The sequence below is a fragment of the Adiantum capillus-veneris genome, chromosome 2 (assembly GCF_014529385.1).
Source record: "Adiantum capillus-veneris isolate H3 chromosome 2, ASM1452938v2, whole genome shotgun sequence".
NCBI lineage: Eukaryota > Viridiplantae > Streptophyta > Polypodiopsida > Polypodiales > Pteridaceae > Adiantum > Adiantum capillus-veneris.
The window spans coordinates 141802312-141827897 of NC_140932.1; the positions used below are offsets into that span (position 1 = coordinate 141802312).

At 43.4% G+C, this 25586-nt stretch overlaps 1 protein-coding gene and 1 pseudogene across 1 annotated transcript in view; both read right to left on the bottom strand.

The window, feature by feature from the left end:
- Positions 1-4248: 4248 nt before the first annotated feature.
- On the bottom strand, positions 4249-4466 carry LOC147463760 (uncharacterized; annotated as a pseudogene).
- A 9333-nt stretch (positions 4467-13799) lies between these two features.
- The window catches only part of LOC147463761 (peroxisomal membrane protein PEX14-like), a 91794-nt gene continuing 80007 nt past the window's right edge, over positions 13800-25586 (bottom strand). Inside the window, exon 7 of the mRNA XM_086490706.1 lies at positions 13800-14299. Coding sequence (XP_086346832.1) covers positions 14243-14299 — 57 coding nt within the window. The 3' untranslated portion in view covers positions 13800-14242. The remainder of the gene's footprint in view (positions 14300-25586) is intronic.

Below are 25586 nucleotides of genomic sequence, written 5' to 3' on the forward strand. Positions count from 1 at the left end.
TTTTGCAAAATTCTTGTAGAATGAGCTACAGGAGTCCGATTGGAGAAATTTTTGAGTCTAACACAGATTTCACGGCCTAGTAGGAATAACAGGGAAATTTGGGGAAAAATGGTTCGGGAAGGCTGAGTATAGATATCCAGGGTAGTTTAAAATCACCTCATTTCCACTTATCGCCTTTGGAGAAAGAGCTTTCAAACTTCTTCGCGCACATTTTTCGGAGTCCATAGCCTGCCGTTTACAGCGCCCGTCTCACACGAGATATGAGGGGTAAGTTCTATACTTATCAATGATCCATTCAGTACGGCCGGTAGCTAGTCTAAACCCCAGAAAAAAAACCCTAGAATCAGAGCAGTGCATGAAGTCCTACGACCAAAAATTGACCATAGCGGCCTGCCAGCTCAACCAAATCGGACGAGACTTAAACTGTAGCATACCCCTACATAATAGAACACTTCTATATCAACAATTGACCATTCGATAGGGGTCGAGAGGGTCCCAAGTAGAAAAGCTAGGTTTTTGGCAGATGCCAGAATTGGATTCTGACTCCACAGACAGCTTATAGACTAGGTCTATATACAATGTATATGTTGGTTTCATAAAGTCAATCAAGGCAAGCCCTCGGAAAGCAGAAAACTGCTCGAAGGCTACAAAGCGTCAAGTTTAGCATACGAAGTCAAACTGACTCGAAATGGGCCAAAAATGGATGAGTTGCTTCAGGACTATGTAGCGGATAAGTCCATAGCCTCAAAAGTGACTAACCAACTCCACAGGCCTTGTAGTCACAAAATTCGGTGATTTCAGAGTCGACAAAGCACGAAGTGATTCCGGCAAGACTAAACTTTACCAAATTCAATTTAGGACTTGTTTTAGGTGTATTGAATATGTTTAGATCAAAATTTTCAAGTTTTGCAAAAAAAGTTGACTGGTGTAAATAATCGCGATTATTTACTTTTGTAATTTTTTGGCTTGAAAATGGTATCATCACCTCACTATCACTTGTGCACACCTATTACATGCCACATTTCAAGTATGAGCCAAAATGATCAATGATAACTTAGAAAATTGTCAAAAAACGCAAAGAAGTCCTTCCAATGCAGATTTTGAGTTATCAATCACATTTTTTGATCCAAATCACCTCATATCTCATACACAGGGTCTACATCATGCCTAGAACCAATTTTCATCAAAAAAATGTTCATTTTGATGAAAAAGTTAATAATCGCGATTATTTACTTTTTTGCCAAGATGGGGAAAAATTGCAACTTTGCCTTCATGGATCCAAAGCACATGATGTCCTAAGCCCACTAACCAAGATTGAACAAATTTGGAGCTCAAAATCTCAAAATCCCTTTAAATCTACTGTTTCAGAGGATGAAAGCCTAAATGTGGCACCATTTTCACCCTGTGCACTCAAATGAACCCATATTTCAATCAGAGTACCTAATTGATATGTATTTCAACCTTACGATGCCAAAATTGCAAAAATTTGAAAAAATTCATCAGCTGTAACTAATAGCGATTATTTACTTTTGTTGCAAATTTTTGCTTGGACTTTATGATTTTGATCTTTACATGTATTTATGCATCTATGCATGTTCAAAAATTGATTTGAAGCAAATTGGACTCAATTTGTCAGCAATTTAGACTGAAGGACATTTCAGAGCGAAATCTGCCAAATATTCTAACTTTGGCACTCTATTCACTTAATAGGAGCAATGCAAGTTGTGGAGAAGGCTAAGAAGAGGGTATCCCAAAAAGAGAAGCTGCAAGAGCTGCCACCCTACCAACTGGACACCAGTTCAGTAAAGACAACCAAGGCAACATATCTGTCCAAAGAGCAGCTTGAAGAGAACAACACCACAATTGGCAGGTTTAAAAGTGAAGAGGGACACCATGTAGAGCTGCAGCTCTTGCCAAAATAAATCTATGTGTCGCGGCAAAGCCTGACACAAAAGAAGCCAATAGAAGGCTCGGACTCAGAGAATTCTACGACCAAGAACCGTGTGGAGTAGACTTCTAGAAAGCCTATGAGCTCTTGTCTACAATCAAGGAAGACGGATCAACACAAATAACTGACCAACAAGGGCAGAAGGTAGAAGTGATAATAACAAAAGAAATTGTGGCCGAGGCTGTCAAGTTGCCAATAGAGGGGATGACAATGAGGGCCAGAGACAGAAAGACAAAAAATACCTTCACCAAGGAGACTGTTGCAACAACATTTACTGATCTCATTCAGAAACAAGTGGAAGAAGTAGCACGGTTGTATCACCAACACTTCCATTTTCTAGCAAAGAGACCGCCAAGGTACACAACACCCAATCACGTAGTTGCGACTGCCTTCACACAAGTGTTGAAATCGACAACCAGGCTGTTAGGAAATAAGACGTAGCTATATAGATAATTGAGTAGATTACTTAATGGAGAGAGACAAATTTACATACACGAGATTATAGAGTAGAGAGAGAGAGAGAGAGAGAGAGAGAGAGAGAGAGAGAGAGAGAGAGAGAGAGAGACAGAGAGTACACAGGATATACGTGGTTCACCCAATGTGGGCTACGTCCACGGGAAAGCAGCCACTCAATGGCTTTAGTACTTCAAAACAAGAAGTAGTTTACAAAGGGATTATACCCTTAATGGAGCTCCCGCCTTGCTTCACTCTCACCACCTCACACTCACCTTGTTGCATCAACTTCACACTATGAAATGTATGTAGAAATGGTCTCATTTTATAGGGCAAAAGGGCTGCCCTCTCTCATGAGAGGCAACCATGTGTAGCTGCCCTTGTGTAGATAAGTCCAAATTGGACCCTTCAATCCGCCCATGTGTGGCTGCCCTGGAGAAGACAAGTCCGCTTTTGAATTCGGCCACCGGCCATTGGCCATTGATTTCCGACCCCCGGCCACCGACCATTGACTACCGGCGACCGGCCAACCAACCGGTTGTTTTCCGACCACTTTTCGACCGCCGTCCGGCCATAATATTCCGGCAAAAAAGGAATATTCCGACGAGGGAAAAAAAAGGAATATTCCCCTAAAGTTGTCCCTGATGTTTGGCTGTGAAAATTTTGGTTTTCGACGAGTGATTTTCCTTCACGCACGATGGCTTCTCCTCATAATGGGGGCCTTACAAATGTGCGCTTTTACCACAGAAGATTACAAGGTAAAATCAGGCTCCATACTTAACACAGGCAACCCATTGATCACGCACAATATGTGCTATCCACGCTGAAGGGTACCAAGAAAGAGGGCAAGATCACTTACCTGAGGGCACCTGAGGAAGAGGTTCTCATATAGAAATGGAGTTTTTGGGTTATCATGTAGGTTTTCCTTTAGTTGTCCAACTTCCCTTGCATGAGATTTAAAGTGTTTGCATGAGATATTGGAGGTGTTTTTGTCATCCTTCCTCTCCCTTAGTGAAGTGGGCATAAGAATTATCTTCTAAATCATTTAGGATGCTGCCTTCTGAATAAGGGAGGACGTGAAGTGAAAGTTGGGGGCAGCCTTTTCTCCACTATTTGGGACTCGCAAAGATCTATTTTCTCTTGTGATTACATGCCATGTGGATCTTCTTGGTTGCTATTGACTTGCCACGCTTCTCTGGCTACGCATGTTCCTTTTTGAATTGGTTTTACAACTTTGATATTTGTTATGTTGTTGTTTTCTCTCCATTATTGCAATCAAAAGCCATACCTGGAACACTTGGGCAAGCCCTTGTGAAGTTTTCAAATCCATTGCATTTAAAGCATGCACCAGAAAAGGTGCCAAACTTAGGTGGAATTATGTTCATCAAGCCAACCTCAACATTTACTATATTAGGAAGGGAATGGGGTATATGAGGGCCTCTTTATTTGGTAGGTTAAGGAAATATTTAAAACTTAATCAAGCTTTGACCAAGGGCTAGAATGGTGGGGTAGATAGCCTAGACATGCCTATATAAAAATACTTTTGCTTATTTCCTTGGAGAATATATGCAGATTTTACTAGATCTGGTTGGAGTTATTCTCCCCCCAAAAGCAACTTTTCAATGTTCAAATATTAAAAGTTTCCCTCTCTTGTCCCCTCTTTGTCTTCTCTCTCTTCTTGTTTCTCCCCCTCCAAAAGTTTCCCAAGCTCTCTTTCTCTCCCCTCAGCTGCTGAAAAGTGCAGATATGCAATCTTTATCCCCACTCTCTCTCTAAAATGCCCCGACATCTGTCTCTCCTCCTCTTTTGATGCTAGGGCATCTTTTTGTAAAGTAGCCTACCATACATCATTCTACCTCTGTAACATCCCTTTCTAGATTTGCAACCTCCTCCTCCATAGCTACAACATCTCCTTCTAAACCTGCAACCTCTTCCTCTATAGCTACATCATCTCCTTGTAAACCTCCACCTCTTTCTCCATAGCTACAACATCTCCTTCTAGATCTGTAACCTCTTTCTCCACAGCTCCAACATTTCCTCCCAGATCTGCAACCTCTTTCTCCATAGCTCCAACATCTTCTCTTTTAGATCTACAACCTCTTTCTCCATAACTCCAACATCTCATTCTAAATCTGCAATTTCTATCTCCATAGCTCCAGGTTCCCAATCCACTTTTGCTCTCTTCCCAAGCTTTCATCTCTTTTTTGAGTTCCTTAACCTCTTTCTTGCTGTGCAACATCAACTTTCATACTCTAGCTCCCTATCTCTTTTCAAAAACCTTTTCACAGTTGTTGCAACATCTCCTTCTTTACCGTGTGTATGTGTGTGTGTGAATTATGCACTATGCAAGTAATTTCTAGCAAGAGTGTACTTGCTCATGGCTACCCGGCAAAGGATTACAATGCTGTAGAGATCTACTATACATGGTGCCAATGTAGCAGAATGCAAGGGGTGTATGTAAGGCTTATGAAGGGTCACAAGTTTTCAATGTTGGAAAGGATCCTAACGTAAGTGTCAGTTCCTGCAAAGCATGTGTGGTTAGTGTATTTTTTCCATGAATAACTTATTGGAGCTCTTTTTTCTTTGAAATTAGAAGTATTCTTTATTAATCATCTCTTGTTTTAGCAGATTCTCCTATATTCAAAAACATTGAAAACTGGTACTGGTGCCTCCAAAAGATTTATTTGAAAGCTGCTAGTCAATGGTTGGAAAACTTGACTCCAATGCATTTTAGCACTGTAGGCCACAATATGGGTTGGTCTAAAGTCAACAATGTTCAAATACTTTCTCTTGGAAGAGGTAAAGTTTTGAATGTTATATTGCAATCAAATTCAACTATGGATTTAAGAAACTCACATTGTATTTAGCTTCTGATATTGTAGATCTATGTGTTTATGTGTTCATATTTTATATGTAGAAGGTTTATCGCAAAAGTTAATAACGTGGAATTTCTTGCCCTAGGGAGATGTAATCAGTCACATTGTGGCTCAATTGCAGACCAAGAACTAACCAAGCCAAGATGGACATTCAAGTGTGGAACCAAATCTCAACAACCAAGAATCGGTTGAAAGTGTCTGCTGAACTTACAGCTACAAAGAAAGGTGTTGCAAATGGAAGGCAAGATGAAGGGGCCAAAAGACGGAGCAATAGAGTGGTAGTGAGAGAGAAAGAGTCTAGATTTGTTCTCATTTACGGAACACTGAAGTACACAACTCATATGCTAAGCCAGTGGGCTCATGTAAATGATTAATGCAATACAAACTTCACCATCTTATTGTGTCATCTCTTTACTTGCAGTAAACTTTGTCATTGTTTTGAAGTTACTTAATGTTGTCATTAAAGTTAATTGTGTGCACTTGTCTTGAAATACTATTGTTTCCCTCATTTTCTGGCCCCACAAAAAATTGTGTCGAGAACTAGGTTAGCCAAGAATGTTTGTAGTTGACACGTTCTTGTACATAATTGGATATCAATAGTGGCTAGTGAAAGGATGGTCACAAGGCACCATAAAACGAAGGAAAGCTCATTTTTTGTACTTTTAAATAAAGGACATGTAAATCTGAAATGTGAACATGAAACATATAGTTGCTAATCATACAATTAACCTTTATAGAAATTAGGAAGAGAATGGGATATAGGAGGGCCTCTTATTTGAAAGTTTAAGTAAGTACTTAAAACTTAATGAATCTTTGACCAAATGGTAGAATGGTGGGGTAAGTGGTGGACTTTAGGACATATGCACAAAAGTTCCTTGGATCAAGTTAGTGGCTTAGACCACTCAGGTCATGGTAGATTTTGATAATTTGACCATAACTTCTATATACATATGAAATATTCATGGAAGTATAGTTTTAATACGTTAAAAACATGATAAGACTTTTATTTGATTTCAAAGGACCCAAAAATGGATTTAAAAAAAATAGAAGTTTATGCAATAAGTTGCAATTTATTACTAAGCCTAAATGAGCATTGAATTCCATCAATCTTTATTGAGCTCAATATTGTAGAAGCTTCACAACTATACTACATACCTAATCTACCCCCGAAACGTGGCCTCGCATGGAAAACTCCAATTTTTTTTACCACAATCTGGTCAATATATTTCAGCAAAAGAGAATATTCCGAAGCTCATTGTTGCCGGAAAACTAAAAATCACTCGCTGGATTCTTGTCATGCATTGTATATACGCCCATCACTCTAGGGCTATCTATCTTTCCATTGCACATTAAGTAACACACTCTCTATTGTGTGCCTTGAGCTTCCTTCGTCTTCTCCAAGTTGTGTGCGTTTCCTTACAACCCTAATTCCAACAAAGGTCAAACATATCCAGTAGACCACACAAATCAATTTTGGTGAAATTTGGATCACAAAATTGAGACTTAAGCAAGATTCTTGAAAACTAAGTCTGTGGACACTAAACAGTTGATAACTTGAACAAATTTAGGTCCGGAAACACCCTTGACGCGGTTCTTTGGTGCAAAAGATGCCTGATTTGGTCATAATTTTTCCCCGAAACATGGCCTTGCATGAAAAAGTCCAAATTTCCACTCCGAAAATGAGGCATGCAACTTGATCATGGTGCAAAAAAAACCCCATACTTTGATGGACCCAACAAGTCCTGAACGCAACACACTCTTTTGAATCTTTGTCTCTTCTCCAAGGGAAAATGGGGACCACAAATTATTTTTTTGTGGAGAAGATAAATAGAGAACTAAACGTGCACTTGCACAACAATACAACTCTTGGATGCCATTTTCTAAAACTTAATTACTTTTAATGTTGAAATGCTCAAAACTCAAAAAATTCATGAAATACCAAAATAATCACACTTATAAAATTGAATGAAAGATTAAAAGAACTTAAATTAAACTTTACAATCAATAGTTATACACAGAGTTGGATGTAAAACAAAATTTTCATTAAGATAAGACCCTGTGTTTGAGCTTGTACGATTATACATCACGGAAATGACTCTTTTCTAGACCTAAAAAAAGAATATTATTCATGGATTGAGGTACTTGCAAAAATTGCCAATGTGCCAGTCATCATTGACACAACTTTTGGGAACAATATTAGTGTGGGGAAATATTTGAAGGTCCACAATCTCTTGAAAAAAAATATTGGAGTCGAGCGCCTCGCATACTCCCATTGTTTGCTTCCATTTTTTGTATGGAAATTTCATTGACAAGCCTTGCTTTGCAATATGGTATTTGCATACCAATTTTCACCAATAATAGAGCATTTGATGTGGCATACACGTGGCCATAGAGGAATCTCTCTTGTGAGGGAAGCTCTCAAGATATTCACTCTGCATATAAAAACTTGCCAAGGTCCGCATAAATAGCTTCAAGCCGCCTGTAAAATATTCCAATGACTCCCACTCTGCAAGGCTAGATGGAAAAATATATGAAAGGAAAACACACCAAATTATGCATATATTGAAGCAATCCAAGAGGTAAAAGAATAAATGGTACAATTCAAAACACTTAAATAGAAGCAGAACATGTACAATTTGCAAGAAACCTAGGTTGAGGCAAAGACATGTCAAGCATCAAATTGTACCTTTGGTAGACGCTTGCCATCTTGATTTTTCTTGAAACCCATGATCTTCCCATTCCAATGATGTGTCTGAGAAGCCATATGTTTGCTTGATACCTTGTGTAAACTGCATGAACTTAGCTGCATTTTCACCCACATAAATAAATTTTAGTCATGATAGCAAGTAAAGAACTGCTATCGTCTTGCACAATGGTACAAATTATTGAGCCAATAAAACTCCCACATTGACGAGCACCTAAAGAAGCCATGAAAGCAATGCAACACATGCTTTGACAAAAATGAAGATTAGTTAATATACATAGTTTTTATCAGTGTGGCATAACGAGAAATGCTAAGATGTGCATGGTGACTGTGTTCTTGAGCTCGATGGTTGAGTAGCCTATGAATGTAGAGGTTAGGTTTCTGATCATTGGCCCAAATTTTTTTGTTCGCTAAGTGAAAAATCTTGTATAGAACGCTTCCTCAAACATCAACATGTTGTGAGATGGCAAGAACATGCAGCAGGCATAGAACCATAAAGGACTTCTTCGGAAGGTTGGCCGATGAGGTCATAGCAAAGAACTTTATTTCCCTCGAGGAACGACATCCACGGTGCTCCTGCTTGCTCTGCCTCATGAAAAGCTTCAATGCATGTGAGCAGCATTCAACAAATTTTGTAGAGCATAGCACATGAGAGATCAGGGAGACTTTTGAAGAATGACATGGCGCCCGTTAGGGTTTTCACCAAGTATTCCTCTGTGAGCATTCCCTTTACTGGAGCTCGCAATCTCGGATAATTCAGCCATGTAGGCCGCTTCTTTGTCATTGCTTCATGTGCTTGCCACGTCCTTACTCTTGGTACATGACAAAAAGTTGGGTCTTTCTGAAGTGATGCAGGTGCTCTTGTGAACAGAATCAAGGATCTAGGATTCTTGTTCAGCCAACTCTTTCTCCACTTGGGGTGGACTTCTTCTGTGCCTTCTGCCTGCATGTCTTTATATAATCTTTCCTTAACCTGTAGCAGCTCTACCTTGATCAAGGGATATGGCAGTGATTGTTGATGCCATTGTGCATTGATTTGGTTGGGAGTGAGTTGAGTAACATTGACTGAATGGAGAACTCTCAACTCTCAATCAATCGCTGCTTTCCATTGTTCATTTGTCTCTTGAGGAACCTACTCCTTAAGTGCATCTTCTTAAGCTTTTGATAGTTGGACCATTGGCAGTTGATCGGCATCTGTTATTGGTACTCGAAAGTCTTCTTCTCCTCCTAGTCCTTCTGTCGGCTGTGTTTCCATCTCAACAAAAGAGAGTGAGGGAATTTCAATGTTTGGTTGCTCAGATGTACCTGCTTCTTCTTGCATCTCTTGTTGTCCATCTTGCAGCTGCTGCTGATTAACTCTCTTGAGCTATGCTATCTCCTTGAGCAGTTGTTCCTCTCTTTGTACCCGCATCAATGCAAGGTCTCTTCGTTGTGACCTCTCTAGCTCAAGATCTTTATTCTTCTTTTCCAGTGCTTTATATACTTTGTCTGTACCTTTGATTAAGGCAACTACGGGATTTTCTCTTATCTGTCGTCGCAAGAAGGTTGCCTGATCATTGATCCTTTGCTCTGAGTGTTGCAATGAAGCATTTGCTACATCAAGTAGCACTTAGATCTTTTGAACTAACAGAGTTGTAGTTAACAGTTTATTGGTAACCTTTGCTAGTCGTTTGTCTTTTGTCTTACAGGCATCTGTTAACTTTGTGAGAAGTTTACCTAATTCCTCCATTACCTTTTGCTGTTTCTCTGTGGCTAGCTGGTGTTGTTTAGCTTCAGCTCTCAGCTCTTGGATTTGTCTTTGCAGATCTGTGATGACAGTCATTTTGTCCTCTAGCTCTCCTTGGAGAGCATCGATAACCATCTCCAGCTCTCTAGCCTTAGCAGTGCGGCTATTCACATTTTCTCTGTCATCTCTTGCATTTGCTTGGCATGTCCGTTGATTTGTAGAATAACCTCATCATTTGTCTGTCAATCTTCATGATCTGCCGGCTACCTAGATGTTTCAACAATCTCTGTGTGTCGCTCCTTGGGTGGGGTTGTGGTTGCTTTGGTTGCTTTGTCTTCTTGAGTCTTGTGGATGCCTCTGACATTTCCTGTTGGGTGGTTATAGACGGTGTGGTTTCTATTTCTTGTGCCTTTGGTTGCTCAAAACTAGCAGTCTCTTGTGGTGCAGGACTTGCTGCTCTTTGTGGTTCTGGCTCTCTTGCTTTGGCTTGCTCAAAAGTAGTTGATGTCCATTGTTCAAATCCTGCTACTTCTTGCGGTTCAGGCTCCTTTTCCTTGGTTTGCTCTCCCTCAGCGGGTCTAAGTGCTGGTGAAGGTGGGGGGCTTGGCATGGGGTGCTCTTGTTGTTCTGTATATGGTGATGATGGTCTGGGAGACATCTCACCCTGTTCGTGATGGGCTTCACTTTGTTGGGCCGCTTCAGCTTGTCTTTGCTGCTCCGCCACATCTTCCTTTGCGTTTCTTTCGGTTTCTTGAGCTTCTTTTAGTTTGAGGGCTTCTACTTCTGCATACATTATTTCCAGAAATTTAGTGGGGTCCTCTGCCTCTTTCCTTGCAGGGTTCTTTGTTCTAGGTCCCTTTATCTCTTTTGGTACCCACTTTTCAGGGTCCTGTCCTGCAGGTTGGTGGATTCTTTCATAAGTGTGCTTCTCTCTTTCAAACCTTACCTTTTTCTGTTGAGGCTCTTCTTAGTGTGCGGCCACTGATTTTCTCTTTAGTTCTTCAATCTGGGCTCTTCTTTCCTTGTTGTCTAAGCTTTCGCTTCTATGTGCTTCGTGTGAGCTTTTAGCAGAGTCTTCATCGGATTCGTAAACTCTTTTTGCTGACCTTGTGGTTCAAGGAGATGGCTAGGTGGTGGAAAATTGTCTGCCATGCTGATAGCATGGTATGCTATTCTTGTGAGTCGATGTGCTTCGAGATACCAACCCCGAGAACCTCATGTCAACAAAGATGGTACTCCCAAATTCAAGTACTCAAGGTGGAGGAGTTTGTACCACTCTCTCAATGATGGAAGACGTCTCTATTCAGTCAGAACATGAAGGGCATCAAAACTTGCAAAAAACATGCCCTATTTTAGGATGTGATAAGGAAAGCTAGAGAGTCAACTGCTAGTCTATTTAAGAGCAACACCTAGATGCCTCCAGTAGAAGGAAGTGCACGTCAAAAAGAACTTGTTGTTTTATAAAGAGGTAAAAAATGGTTATAAAGCATCCTGACCATTGTGGATAGAGACCTTGAGCCAGAGGTGGTCCTGAACCATGCTTCTAGGAGAGTAATAGGGTTAATTTAACTGGATACGGAAGCCAATCATCATTACCCCTACTATGCCAAGAATAGAGCCAAATTGTGGTGTATCTTTGAGACTCTCTTGTTGATGATGATTGGTGCCTCATAGGAAACTTCAACATGATGGAGAGTAGAAAAGGCAAATCCGACTCCTCATGTCTACTAACAAGGTTTGACAAAGTGAAGATTGAAATGTCAAAGCCTGTGTAGAAGTGGGCATTGGTGGACTTGTGGTTGATTGGGACGTGGAATAGCACATTAGGCTTAACTTACACAAGCCTTCAATATGCATAAAATTCCTAACATCTTGATAGGTGATACTACTCCCATCAAGCCGTATGGGTCTCCTCTTTAGTCAAAATGAAGGTAGACACTTTGTAGAGCTTTTTGGATCACATATTGCTATCCCATTAAACTCACAAAAACTAAGGGGGGTGATTGGGTAAAAGCATGTAATGATGGAAAGCTATATTTGCTATCAAATAACATATATGGCATGGAAATGGGACCATGGCTCAATTTACACAATATATTGTAAAATCTGGTGGAGCTATCATTTTGAAATTATACACTTAAAGAGCTATCCATTGGTATATAACATGATGAAAATCAATACAGACTTGTATAAAAAACATGACGACATGCTTTCATAGTATGTATCCATGGACACGATTCCATTACATGCTTTTACCCAATTCCGAACCCAAAGGAACAAAGAAGAAGATAGTCACACAAGGGAACACATTTTCAAAGACCCTCTCTTCAAAAATCTGACTAAGAAAGCTCTAAGCAAGCTAGACAGACGCACTACAATTTAAAGAATAGGCCCTAAGGCTGAAGTAGGCTTACAAGCTAAAAAGGAAGTAGAAATGTTGAACGACAAAAAAACCAAATGTGTTTTGCGGTTCAAAGAAAAGGTAGCTCTTGGAAAATAGCAATAGGAAGAGGTAAGGAAGACAAGATTATTATCAAAAGAGATCTACCATGGTGGTCGGCATATTTTGTATATTTGATCTTGAGGATTATGCCTTTGAGAAAAGAATATTCTCTTCTTTGTGTGTGTGTGTGATGTGGGGTGTGTGGCGTTGATAAGTGACTCTCAATGTTGCTCCAAATTTGTGAAAATGAGCATCGCAATAGAGATTTTGGGAGAGGAATTTGTGTGGGGAGGGAGAGAGAGAGAGAGAGAGAGAGAGAGAGAGAGAGAAGGCTCCTAGGGATATCGTGCCATAATGCGGTTTGGATAGAGGAGATATTCCTATTGGTGTGCTCGACGCAACATGAGGAGAAATTTCCAACTCTAGGTCTTGACAAAAGTGTGTGTTGGGAGATTTGACTGGTTGAGAACCAAGAGATAGTCTTACTACTTGATGTATATTGTATGGATTTTGTGATCACACTTATGTGGTGGTCGACCTATTTTGTACGTTTAATCTTGAGGACTATGCCCTTGAGATGTTCATTTTGATATAAGGCCATGAGAGAGAGAGAGAGAGAGAGAGAGAGAGAGAGAGAGAGAGAGAGAGAGAGATCCATAATTGTTCTCAGAGGTCGCATGTGACCCATGGGACCGAAAAAGGCATACAAACAATGTCTCCTCTCTCATAAAGGAGAGGACGAATGGTTGATACAATTAGCAAGGGGACCCAAGGGTCTACAAGATTGGGTGATCCATGAGTTCTCTCCCCTTTGTTTGCGAGTTGTAAGAGGGTAAGCTCTTCCGTAATCCATACCTTGGTATCCTTGAGGAGGCAAGATTGTTGACGCAGACAAAGGCAAAGGTGGTCTTCGCTATTCTTAAAATGAAGAAGGGCGTGACCAACCGAGATGCACTCGTGCTAGTCGTCGCTCTTGGTGCTAATGCTTGGCACGTTGCTGGCATTGAGTCATATTTGTGGAAAAGTATGTTGGATGACCATCATAGACATGTAGAGGTCGCTCAAGAGTCAAGTCCAATGTCGTGAGGAGCCCTTCAATGCAAACCTTGAGTGAGTCCTATTGTCAGAGGTGTCGCTATTGGAGCTCAAATGATATACTTCTCCACTATTGAAGAGATGCGTGCGGTCGCTTTCTTCATCTCTACCTCCTCCACTTTCGTGACAGCACGATTTGCCATCATTTCAATTGTGGCCTCAATGGAGGGGCTGGCTTCTATGCCATTTACACATTAGTCTCGAAAAGCATTTCATGTATCCAAAGAGGACTATAATGCATGCATCTAGCACTTGTGCAAACATTGCAAAGAAGATCAAAGAGGACCACAATGTATGGCTTGAGAGAGATTTTAACAATGTAGGGCCCCAAGAGGCCTCAAAGATCCATCTGAGGAGTCTTCAAACCAAGACCTGACACGAGAGAGAGAGAGAGAGTCCAATCTATTGTGGCTACATGATATCGTTTCATAATGAGCAGCATCACACAAAACCCCAGATCAAGACTCCCATTGCATGATCACTCGTAGCTCCAGAACATAAGGTTTGCCCACTAATGGTACATTTGTAGATCTCAATTCCAAAAGACAACAATAGATGAAAAATGGCCCATTAACACTGCAGTTGCTAATCTCCATTGCTGCTCACAGTTTGTTTCAATTTACAACACTAGTGTTATGCTGGTGGGGTAAGCACTAACAATTTTCAAAAGTAAGAGATTTTCCTATTCCTCTTCAACCCTATCATTATTAATTAAATCTCTAATCTGTAGGACAAAGTTGAGACAATGGTAAGGCCCTGGTTCCTTGTGTGATCTTTTGTGACAAGGATAGTAGTGCTTTGAATACTTTTTTTTGTAATTCGGCCAGTGCTTCTTTAATCCTTATGTGATATAAGTATTTGACGTTTACAGGAAACACCGGTTCTGGCTTTCGCACCCAACACCATTTGAAAGTCGCTTGTATCCAAACAAAATGATTTTGTCTTCAACAAAGTACCAGCACTGCCTGCCTTGAGTCACATATGGTTCTCATCCAATTCATCGAAGAGTGACTGGCATATAATCACTTGTGGTCCTCTGCGTCTTCTCCCAAGGCTGAAAAGCAGAAGTACATCAGATTTGCAAGCATAATGCCACACTAAAGAAACAATGATAGCAAACAAACTCGATCCCCATCACAGACAAGGATCCATAATTACAGGCACTGAAAGGCTAAAACAACATTCATCTGCATCCCCTCTTTCTGTAGCAATGAGTTAAAAGAAAATCAGCTGCCAAATTGCTTGCACCTTGTGAACTATTTATAAGTATGTGTGAACGTATATAAGAAGACTTTGAACAGAAGTTAATATTTGAGCAAGCCTCCTTAGATTCACTCATCTCATGGAAAAATTTACAGCATGCAAAAATTAAAAAGCTATAAGGCATCCATAAGAAGACCAAAAGCCATCCTTACTCCTGTCTCCTACTATACAAAAAATAGCGTATCTACTTGTGTGGTGGAGCCCCCGTCTATTTTATTATTGAGTCGCCAAACTCTCTCGCTTCCTGATTCACTAAAAATCAGTGGACTGCTTCTCTCTTTCCTGCTGATTTTCTCTCTTTTAAAATCTGCACTAGCTTTTTTCTTCTTGTCAGGTGCACCAGAAGTGTTTAAGGATTTAGCTCGGATCTAGTACTCCGCACAAACACAAGGTTACTTTACTTCACTAGAAAGAACTGAACTGAGCTGAACTGAATGAAAAAGAGAGACGCACAGAGAGAGAGAGAGAGAGAGAGAGAGAGAGAGAGAGAGAGAGAGAGAGAGAGAGAGAGAGAGAGAGAGAGAGAGAGACGACAAGGCATGTCGGGTCCCAACCACCCTCAAGGGCTCCCTTCCTTTGTTTCCAGAGCAAGTACTTTCTTTATTTCTTGCACAAATGCTGATACAAAGACTAAATTCTGAGATGCTAATGGGTACTTGATGCTATTGATGAGGTATTGAAGGATACTGCGTAGATGCTTGATACTGCGAGTACTTGGTACTGCGGGGTATTTTGGTACCACTGGTGCTTGGTATTGCGGGTACTTTGGGTACTAAAGGTACTTGGGTACTAAGGACATTGAGGTCCTAATGATCCCGACGCTGAGCTAGGCAAGCCAAAACGCAAGGGGTACTAGATGCTTGGGTACTGCGATGACGACGACGACGACGACAATGAGGGGTACCTGTGCATTGGTCGAGATGCTTGGTACTACGACAACGACGAGGTTGTGGGCTGATCTAGTATCACCGGGGACGGCGATGGGCTGAAAACTTAAAACGCTGGTGATGACGGCTGGAATCTGAAAACGCTGGTCTTCAGGGCTGAAATCCACTAACGCCTGGCTGTATCTGGATGCTGAAAGGTGGAAACGCTAATGGTTGAAATTGCTGGCTGGCAATGGGCTGAAAACGCTGCACTGATGCTGCCCAAGCACTGGTACACCTGAGAAGAGGTACCGCGGTCTTCCTCTGCCTCCTCTAGCGCCCCTCTAGGGCTGCCTTTATAGGCATTAAAATGTAGGTCGACCACGCTTCTATTCAGCCCAATGACCATGGGAAAAAATAGGCTGAAAAGTCACTTAGTAATAAGTGAGCACATAAGAGGTGGTTCCCACGCGGTAAATGCTCATGTTGGACTGACTGTGCAAGAGAGGGTATGCAACTATGACCGGCCTGGACATGCACGTCCTGCTAGAGGCTCACAAGGGTGCCAGGTGAACTCCTCTACTAACTATGACTGGCGCTAGACTATAGCAAAAGCTTGTCGACGTGGCGCAAGTGTAGTGCGCATGTCACTAACTGTTGACGTGTCAAGCCACTAAACAACGGAGCCGACTGGGCCTTTAAATATATGTAAAGGGCTCAGTCTCTAGCACGCTTCAATGTGAAGGTGCAAAGCGCGAGTACCGGCATTGTACTGAGTTCAAGTAATATAAATAAATAGCGAAAGGGGCGCCAACATTGGGGCCAGTACTCTCTGGGGTAGAATTCCGCCACTGTGTCGCTTGTGCACTCTCTCGCTCTTTCAGTTCAGTTGTTATTTGAAGTGCTTAAAGTTATTTAGTCTGTTCTTTTCCGTTGGCACGTGGTTCCCGTCTCGTGATAGTCGTATCAAAGCATCAAGCGTGTGCTTTTCTGAAAGCATACTGGTCCTACAAAAAGAGCAGACAGAGCCAACAGGCCCTTCTAAAGGCTATTGGAATTTTATTTGAAGAATCTTCGTGCTCCAACCCCTGACTTATTAGCAACTCCCACCCTTACTTCATCGCGCATCGGGCACGCTCCCGTCTTCATCGCTTTGTCTTACAGGGCATAAGCCATAAAGATCACTTGCAAGAGAAGGATCCAAGGTTTGTTTCGAGCTGCTGTTTTTCTCAGATGCAATGCCATGCAGTGGTGGAAGTCTATAGCTACCAAGCCGCATGTTCCAAGGACTTCGGAAGCTTTCAAGAAATTTTTTGCCCAAAGTTATATGGTTTATGACATCTTCCTTCGGAGTGCAACTTCTGGCAGAGTGGGGTAGCCCACACACACACATACAAAAAAAGCGTAGAAGCTAATGACATGGCATCCTGTACGGAATTCCGCATTTCGCGCTGGCTTGCTGACGTGGCAAAGCTGTATGGATTTTCCTGCTTTTGTGCTGACAGCTTTTGGACCAGTTGCTTTTTGAGTTTGAATACTTTTCATGTAACTGCTTTTCAAGGCCAAGGGCCTTTAAATATGTGCAAGGGCTCAGACTCTGGCACGCTTCAATGTGAAGGTGCAGAGCGCAAGTACCGCCATTGTACTGAGTTCAAGTAATATAAAGAAATACCGAAAGGGGCGCCAACGGCAGTACTCTCTGGGGTGGAATTCTGCCACTCCGCGTCGTATGTGCTCTCTCTCACTCTCTTTCAATTGAGTTGTTATTTGAAGTGCCTAAAGTTGTTCAGTCTATTCTTTTCCATTGGCATGTGATTCTCGTCTTGTGATAGCGCACGTGACATCCCCCCTGTTAAAGGTGAGGCACAACTGCCAAACTTCTACCTGTGGATGCTTTTTGGACTTCTGATACTGACTACTTCTAATGCTTGTAGATACATAAGCCGATGAAAACTCCTCTAAACTTGTGGATACTGCGGATGTAAGTATTGTTGTGATATAAACACCGACCAACCGAGTTACTAGGTAGCCTTACTACTGTCGCAGAATACCAGCCTTGATGCTGATGCGAGCAAGTATGACCACTACAATAGTCTTGTCGTGAAAACATTGCAGGGTGAAGATGAAAGGTATTTCCAAGGGTTCCATGTCGACGGAAGTGGATGCATGCTACATGCGAATGCAAATGCGAATGCAGAAGAGGGTTAGGGATCCTTTCTCCAACTCCTTACATAACCGCACACAAGGCAAGTAAATCGTGATACTCAAGATCTGGATTTTCGTGTATCTGACGTCGATCTTTGTTCAAAGACATAGCGATGAAGACGGAAGCGCACCAGGATTTAGCTCGGATCTAGAACTCCACACAAACACAAGGTTACTTTACTTCACTTGAAAGAACTCAACTGAGTTGAATTGAATGAAAGGGAGACACACACACACACACACACACACACACAGGGGAGAGAGAGAGAGAGAGAGAGAGAGAGAGAGAGAGAGAGAGAGAGAGAGAGAGAGAGAGACGACATGGAATGTCAGGTCCCAACCACCCTCAAGGGCCCCCTTGCTCTGTTGCCAAAGCAAGTACTTTCTTTATTTCTTGCACAAATGCTGATACAATGACTAAATGCTAATGGGTACTTGATGCTACTGATGAGGTACTGAAGGATACTGCATAGATGCTTGATACTGCGGGTACTTGGTACATGGTACTGCGGGGTACTTTGGTATTGTTGGTGCTTGGTACTGCGGTACTTTGGGTACTGAAGGTACTTGGGTGTCCTAATAATCTCGATGCTGAGCTAGGCAGGAGCCAAGCCAAAACGCAAGGGGTACTAGATGCTTCGGTATTGCGATGACGACGACGACGAGGCTGTGGGCTGATCTGCTATCGTCGGGGACGGGGATGGGCTGAAAATCGAAAATGCTGGAGATGACGACTGGAATCTGAAAACGCAGGTCTTCATGGCTGACATCCACTAATGCTTGGCTGTACCTGGATGCTGAAAGGTGGAAACGCTGATGGCTGAAATCGTTGGCTGTCAATGGGCTAAAAACGCTGCACTGATGCTGCCCAAGCGCTGGTACTGCTGAGTAAGGCTGGTACTGCTGAGAAGAGGTACTAAGGTCTTCCTCTGCCTCCTCTAGCACCCTTCTAGGGCTGCCTTTATCGGCATTAAAATCTGGGTCGAGCAGGCTTCTATTCAGCCCCATGACCATGGGAAAAAATAGGCTGAAGAGTCACTTATTAATAAATGAGCACATAAGAGGTGGTTCCCACGCCGTAAATGCTCATGCTGGACTGACTGCGCAAGAGAGAGTATGCAACTATGACCGGCCTGGACATGCACGTCCTGCTAGAGGCTCACAAGGGTGCCAGGCTAAGTCCTCTACTAACTACGATTGACGGTAGACTATAGCAGAAGCTTGTCGACGTGGCGTAGAGTAGTGCACATGTGACACTTCTTTTCCTCTATTTTGATTGCTTTTTCCTGAATCCTGAGTATCCAATTCAGGGTCGAACGCGCCTAATACTTTGGAATGCAATCTTATAAAAAATGGCCCTGAATCTTGTGTATGCATATCTGGGAAGATAGCACTCTGTTCTGCTTGGCTGACATCTCATCTACTGTAATCATCACCAACTCTTGTATCTTTCAGTTGCGGAATAAAAAATGATACACCTACGAGAGTGTTGACTCTGGCATATCAGGGCTACCAGCTCTCTTGTGAGCAATCTAGCTTTGTTGTGTCAGATCTCTCCCCTCCTCTGCTACTCTTTCAAGTTATTTAGGTTGCTTGCAGTTTTTGTCAAGGTTTGTGTTCTAGGATTTCACAGTGCACGATCTACACAAGTGCCAAAGGCTTGTTACAAGTTGTTTGCAATTGTTGTAAAGGTTTTGTATTCTAGGACTCATAGTGCACCATCTACACAAATCCTTAAGTAGCAAGCACTTGTTACAATGATATTAGAGCCCAATACTTTTCTCGCCTCTTCAAGGAGGAGGAAGTAAGGACCTAGGGTTCACCACCCAACCATAGAGGGATAGAGAGTGTAGAATGCACCATACATGACATGAGGAATAAGACCTTAAAGCTTGGCTATGCAGTGGTAGCCGCTTGTAAATTTCTAAAAACCAAGCAAGCGATTGCACCAAGGTAGAGAATCAGCCAAAATATTTTCCTCTTCAAAAGACTAGCTTGAAAATATTCAAGATTCTGAAGAAAATAGAAAGCTATACAGACAATGACAATTGCGTAAGACTCCAGAGAGATTGTTAACTCATGAAGGCATGATTACAATCTCTTGGGCTAGAGCTTATATAGGATGAGGGTGTGAGTTTTCAAAGCAGACCGTGCTTGTGGTTTTTCAGTCTCAAAAAATTCTGCATTTAAGCATAGGGAGAGGTACAACAAGGGTGAAAGGAGGTAAATAAGAAAGGGAAAGGTGATTGTGTCACAAACTGCTCATGTGTCAAGCTATTGCAGAACGGAGCCACTGTGCAGATTCGGGCTGAGGGGCCTAAATCCTAACAATAAGCAGACAAAGGAAAAGAAGTTCCTACCAACTCATGGGACCCCGTCCCATGGGGCCGAAGTGACACAAGAGAATAAAAGAAAGCAGGACCCACGCACACACGAGTGGAGCTGATGACGTGCCAGAATTGTATGAATTTCCGGATTTTGCTCTGGCTGTGCTGACGTGGCAAAACTGTACAGACTTCCACATTTTGCGTTGTTGACGTGGCATACTATACGGATTTCCGTAGATTGCGCTAATTGTCCTAGCCTGGCAATTGTACGGATTTTCGAAAATCGGGCCAGATGTTTTTGTACCAGATGCTTTTGATTTTCATGTAAACTGCTTTAGGGCCTAGGGCCTTTACATATGAGGCTAGGGCTCATTCTATGGCACTCTTCGGGGAGAAGGTGCAAAGCATGGAGTACCGGTTTGTACTGTGTTGATGCAATAAAAAGAAATACTGAAAGGGACACCAAGGTTTGGGGCCACTACTCTCTGGGGTGGAATTCCGCCACTCCGTGTCGCGTGTGCTCTCTCTCTTTCAATTTCAGTTGTTATTGAAGTGCTAAAAGTCTGTTCAATCTGTTCTTTTCTATTGACACGTGGTGCCCATCTTGTGACAGATTGTATAAGGTGAAAGGAGGAAAGTTGAGAGGTACAATTAGAGTACTTTTCCTATTGGTGTAGGGGGTGGGGTTTATTGGTTTAGGTATAAAAACGGCTTATGGTTAACCAAGCTAGACTCTAGCTTGTTGAAAGCAGTTTATCGAGGGAGTTGGATGTAGTCTGTAGAACATTATAAAAATCAATATCCCAAGAGTAGAGGTTTAGTTTGGACAACTGAGCAACCCAAAAAAGGGGTTGAACATAGAGCTTTAGAGCTTGCATCTTCATATATAAATGTTTCAAGGGACAAAAAGTTTTGGTTACTGCAGGACCGAGATAAAGGGTGAGATTCTCAGTGTAAAGAGGATACGGCTTCAAGGTTATACTGACGAAGGATCTAGTCTACACATATATAATGACTAGAAATGGGTTAAGAGTAAAAGGAAAGGAGCTAGCTCTTAGCTGTATTTGCAACTAGGTGATGGGCATGGGATCAACTATCCTAGTTGAAAGGGGGCGCAATACAATCGCTTTGTCCGGGGACGTGGCAACTGTTAACTATGTCACGAGGACGTGGCAACTGCTAACTTTAGTTGTTGGTTTCTTTCCAAGGGGTTTTGTTTTATTTTTGAGACCCTCTTCTTGAAGTAGCAAACGGTCGGACATTGCATGGCCAATGTGAACGGTAGTTTCACCCGCAGATAGGTAGTGGTCGGCACTGGAATTCATATGGCAAGAGGATGTCTAGGCTCAGAGCAAGATCATATAGGTCCCCCCATCGCACTTAGCAAGTTGGTGGATACTAGGAAGTGAACTCAATAAAGGCCTAAAGTCAAGGTGTGACTACCAACTGAAACTATCCGATAGTTGGGCCACATTGCATTTTTGGATGCGGTCCCAATGAGGATAGATGGTCAGAAGACCAGTGGGAGCCCAACGGAAGCATCTCCTAAAATTTAGGGAACTGCTATTTTGGGCCGAGAAATGTGTTCGCGTCATTACCTCCGGTATGACTAGGGGAACATTTTACAACTCTGCCGCGAAGTCAACTGGGCAACCTGTTAGGATATTTTTAAGCGGCGAACCCGAAACGGGAAAATTCTTGTAAATGCGCCAAGTGGCACGTTTCTGTGCACTTGCCTCACAAGGGAAAAATGGGCGCTGATTTTTAAGCTGGGAGGAGGCCTCTTTTGCATTCTATCACAGGTTAAGAGCTATGGAGTGCTTCCTTTCCCTCTTATGCACAGTGCGGTGCCAGGAGTGATGCCCTGCACGCTACGCACTGCTCTCTCTCTCCCCTACGAGCAGTATGTTATGCCCCACTAGTGGGCTTTTCATTTGACCAATGTACAGTTACGTGGGTTCATGCGCGATTGCCGAGGCAAGAGCCTCTTGCACAAGTACTCGATTAGCTAGCGGCTAATCCCCCGCAGGTACAGGTGAATTCGGAGAGGTTTCACGCCAGAAATCTCGTCCGATTCAAAGGGCAAGTAGCCCTACACGTGCGGGAGCTCGAGGTCTTGCTACAGATGCGAACGGCACGCGAAACGGAGCCCAAAATCGGGAATTACAGCCTGCTGTGTATTTTTGCAGGTTTAGGGTTTCAGCCCTAAACGGACCCTAATTACCCCAGGAGGTTCGGGGACGCGAGGGGACTGATGTATAGGTGAATTGGGGCATTTTCGGGGCAGAGAACAGAGAATTCAGCGTGCTGAAGATTCTCGCCAGGTTTTGCAAACTGTCCGTATAAGTCAGGAAAGTCACCTATTGCGTGGGGATACTGACTACAGTGCCCATGTTGCAGACCATTCCGTATGACAACTTGGGGGCACTAGAGAAGCCGAAGGCTTACAAAGAAGGTGGTGCAGCGGTAAAGTTCAGTACCTTCAGTGGTTTCGAGGATAAGACAAAGGCCCTCACTTTCCTCCAGCAGTTTGATACAGCTTTATGCGGGAGGGAATTTTACAGAGGCCTCGAAGGTCAGGAAAGCTGCCACTTTCTTAAAGGACAATGCGCTTACATGGTGGACGACATTGTTAATGCAAGGATAGGCACCCACCACTTGGGTTTATTTCAAGCAAAAGTTTGCATCTGCTTGGCTGTCAAATGAATTTGAAGCCGACGTCGTGACAGATTGGCACTAGCTTACTTCAGCTTCGTGCAAGAGCTTGTTGGAGTACAATAGGAGGTTTTGTAAAGCGTTACTCTCAGTGACCTCCTACATATTTGTGCCATTGACAGAGCAGATAGAGAAGTATTGTTGTGGGCTGCCTAAAGGGCTTCGTGATTTCTGTACAAAGAACAGAGTGGCTACCCTTACTCAGCTTATGGAAGTTGCGAACACTGGTCTTGCCTTGTTGAAAGCAGAGGACAATGGATTTCCGAGCAGTGACAAAGGAGGGCAGCAAAAGAAAAATTCAGCGAAGAAGCCCTTTGTGAAAACAGCTCTTGATGCGTCACAGGGTCAAAACAGGCCACCAAAGACAAGGATTCAGCCGGGACTTCTGGAGCGCAGGCAAAGAAACAGAAAAGGAAGCCTTTTGTGCGCAAGTCGCTCGAGGAAAAGAAGGTCCTAATGGCTGCAAACAAATGCTTTATATGCGAGCAGCCTGGTCACTTTTCTATCAATTGTCCACAAAGGAAAAGACCAGCTGACTCAGAGAATAAAGAAGACCAGAGAGGCAAGAAGCCTAAACCCACGGCAAGTTTAGTGCCAGACATGGTGGGTGACAGGCCCAGCACATATGCCAGTGAGTTATGTAGGGCATGGGGTAAAGTTAGGGATCAGACGGCACTCATCTTCTTTGATCCAGGTGCCAAAGCCAACTTTATCTCACCAGAGTTAGCTATGAAGCTGGGCATCAGAGCTGAAGAGATGGGGTACTCAGCAGAGGCAGGGTTGGCATGTCCTGGCCACCCAGAGTGTGTTACTCCTATCATTGGAAAACTGCGTCTGCATATTCAGTCGTATGTGGACACTGAAGAGTTTTACATCATGCCGCTGGAAAGTTGTGACGCCTTGTTGGGGATCCCGTGGATGTTCCAAGTGCATGGAGTCTTGGATGCCTACAACAAAAAGATCATTGTACAACATAGGGGCAAAACTCACATCTTGGCTGTAAAGCTTAAAGGAGAGTCAGTCCCTATTGTATCTGCTTCTGCTATCACTTCTGTAATAAAAAATCATCTTTCTGTGTACTTGATTTTTGCACGTGATGTCTCAGATAGTGATCAGTCAAATTTATCTGTGTTAGAAAAAAAAGGTCATCATTTTTGCAAAAGTTTAGTGACTGTTTTTCTGATTCATTACCGTCGCAATTGCTGCTAGAGAGACCTAAGGACCATCGGATAGATTTGGTGCCAGGGTGTAGCCCACCAAATAGACCTCCCTACAGGGTTAGTGCGGCGCAGCACAAAGAGATTATGGGCCAGGTTGAGGAGTTATTAGAGAAGGGGCTGATTCAGCCTAGTTCTTCACCCTTTTGCTCCCCAGTGCTCCTAGTGCAGAAGAAGGATGGCTCATGGCGCATGTGTATTGATTACCGTGCCTTGAATAAGAATACCATCAAGAATAGGTTCCCTATTCCTAGAATTGATGATATTCTCGATCGTTTAGAGGGTGCTGCAATTTTCACAGGATAGACCTTAAGACTGGGTACCATCGGATTCGTATAAGGCCAAAGGATGTGCACAAGACTGCGTTTAGAACAACATTTGGTCTTTATGAGTTTCTAGTGATGCCGTTTGGGCTAACAAATGCTCCTGCCACGTTCAACAGAATGATGGACCGGATTTTCCGCTCGCATCAACAGTTTGTTGGAACGTTCTTTTTTCTTTCAAGAAAACTGCCCATAGGGCTACATCCACCTCTGCAGGAGAGGGCTACAACAAGCATGATGGGGAGACTCTCCCAATGAAAAAACAACATATATACAATGAGGCTAAATCAAGAGATGGGGGGAGGGAAGAGCCACACAGGTGGACAGTAGTGCCATCTGAGCACCCCCTGGACAATGGTGTAGAAAGGCCCAGGGCGCCAGAGTCGAAGGAAAGCCTCGCGGCACTCCTGCATGCGGTCGGAGCTGCCCTGTAGTCCCTCAAGCTGTCCTCTGAGAGTATGGATCAGCTCTAGCCAAAAGTCACGAACAGTCTCTGCTGGTGGCACAGGGCGAGCCTCAAATATGCGGAAACAGCAGGCCCGCCAAATGAACCAGAGAGCTAGGCCACTGATGAGCTCCCAACACTCCTCTCTCTCACTGCACCACTCCTGTGGAGTAAGATCTGTAGCAGGCTGGAGTGCAGGTCGCCCCCCCTGCATCACTATCATCCTGCTGGTGGAAGATAGCTCAAACTGAAGTACCGGGCCCGTGAGGGTGGACCAAGCCGCTGCCCCCCAAGTGAACTATCGAGCCGTGGAGAGGGCAGGCATCAGCCGAAGAACTCGTAGCCACACCTGCTGGGCTGAGGGACAGTCCCAAAGATAGTGACGCTGAGTCTCCACCAACTGGTCACAGACTACACATGCGGCCGAGAGACCACTATGCACAAGCCAGCTCCCTGCTGCTGTGGCTCTGTGTGCAACCAGCCACTGGAACAAAGTGACGTGCCTCGGCTGTCTGGAGTCCCACAGCCTCTGCCAAAACTCTGCCAAGAACTCGATTGTGAGGCCCTCCTCCTGCCAATGACGTGCTGCAGCGGGGCGGGCCTCTCTCTGTGCTGCAAGTATATGACGTCCAAGCCGAACAGTGTACTGAAAGAAGGGGAATCCTGGGCGGTCTCAGAAGAGAAGGGGTCCCTCTATAGCCACTCACCAAGATCCCACTGTACTCATGCCAGTGGACAGCACTCCCAAGCCCATAGTCTCCAGTGTCCTGTCTCAAGAGCTGCTGGGTCAGGGTCTATGACGCAAGTCCTCCCGCAGATGCCCAGAACTCGGATCCTTTGGAAATAGCACTCTGCTACCTGCGGGGCCTCTACTGCAACTCGCTGTAAACGTCCCCCACCCTGAAGCTCGAAGAACAGAGTTGGGACAGAGCAAGCCCTGACTGAAATGAGAACCTCCAGTCGTGTGAAGGCTCCCATCC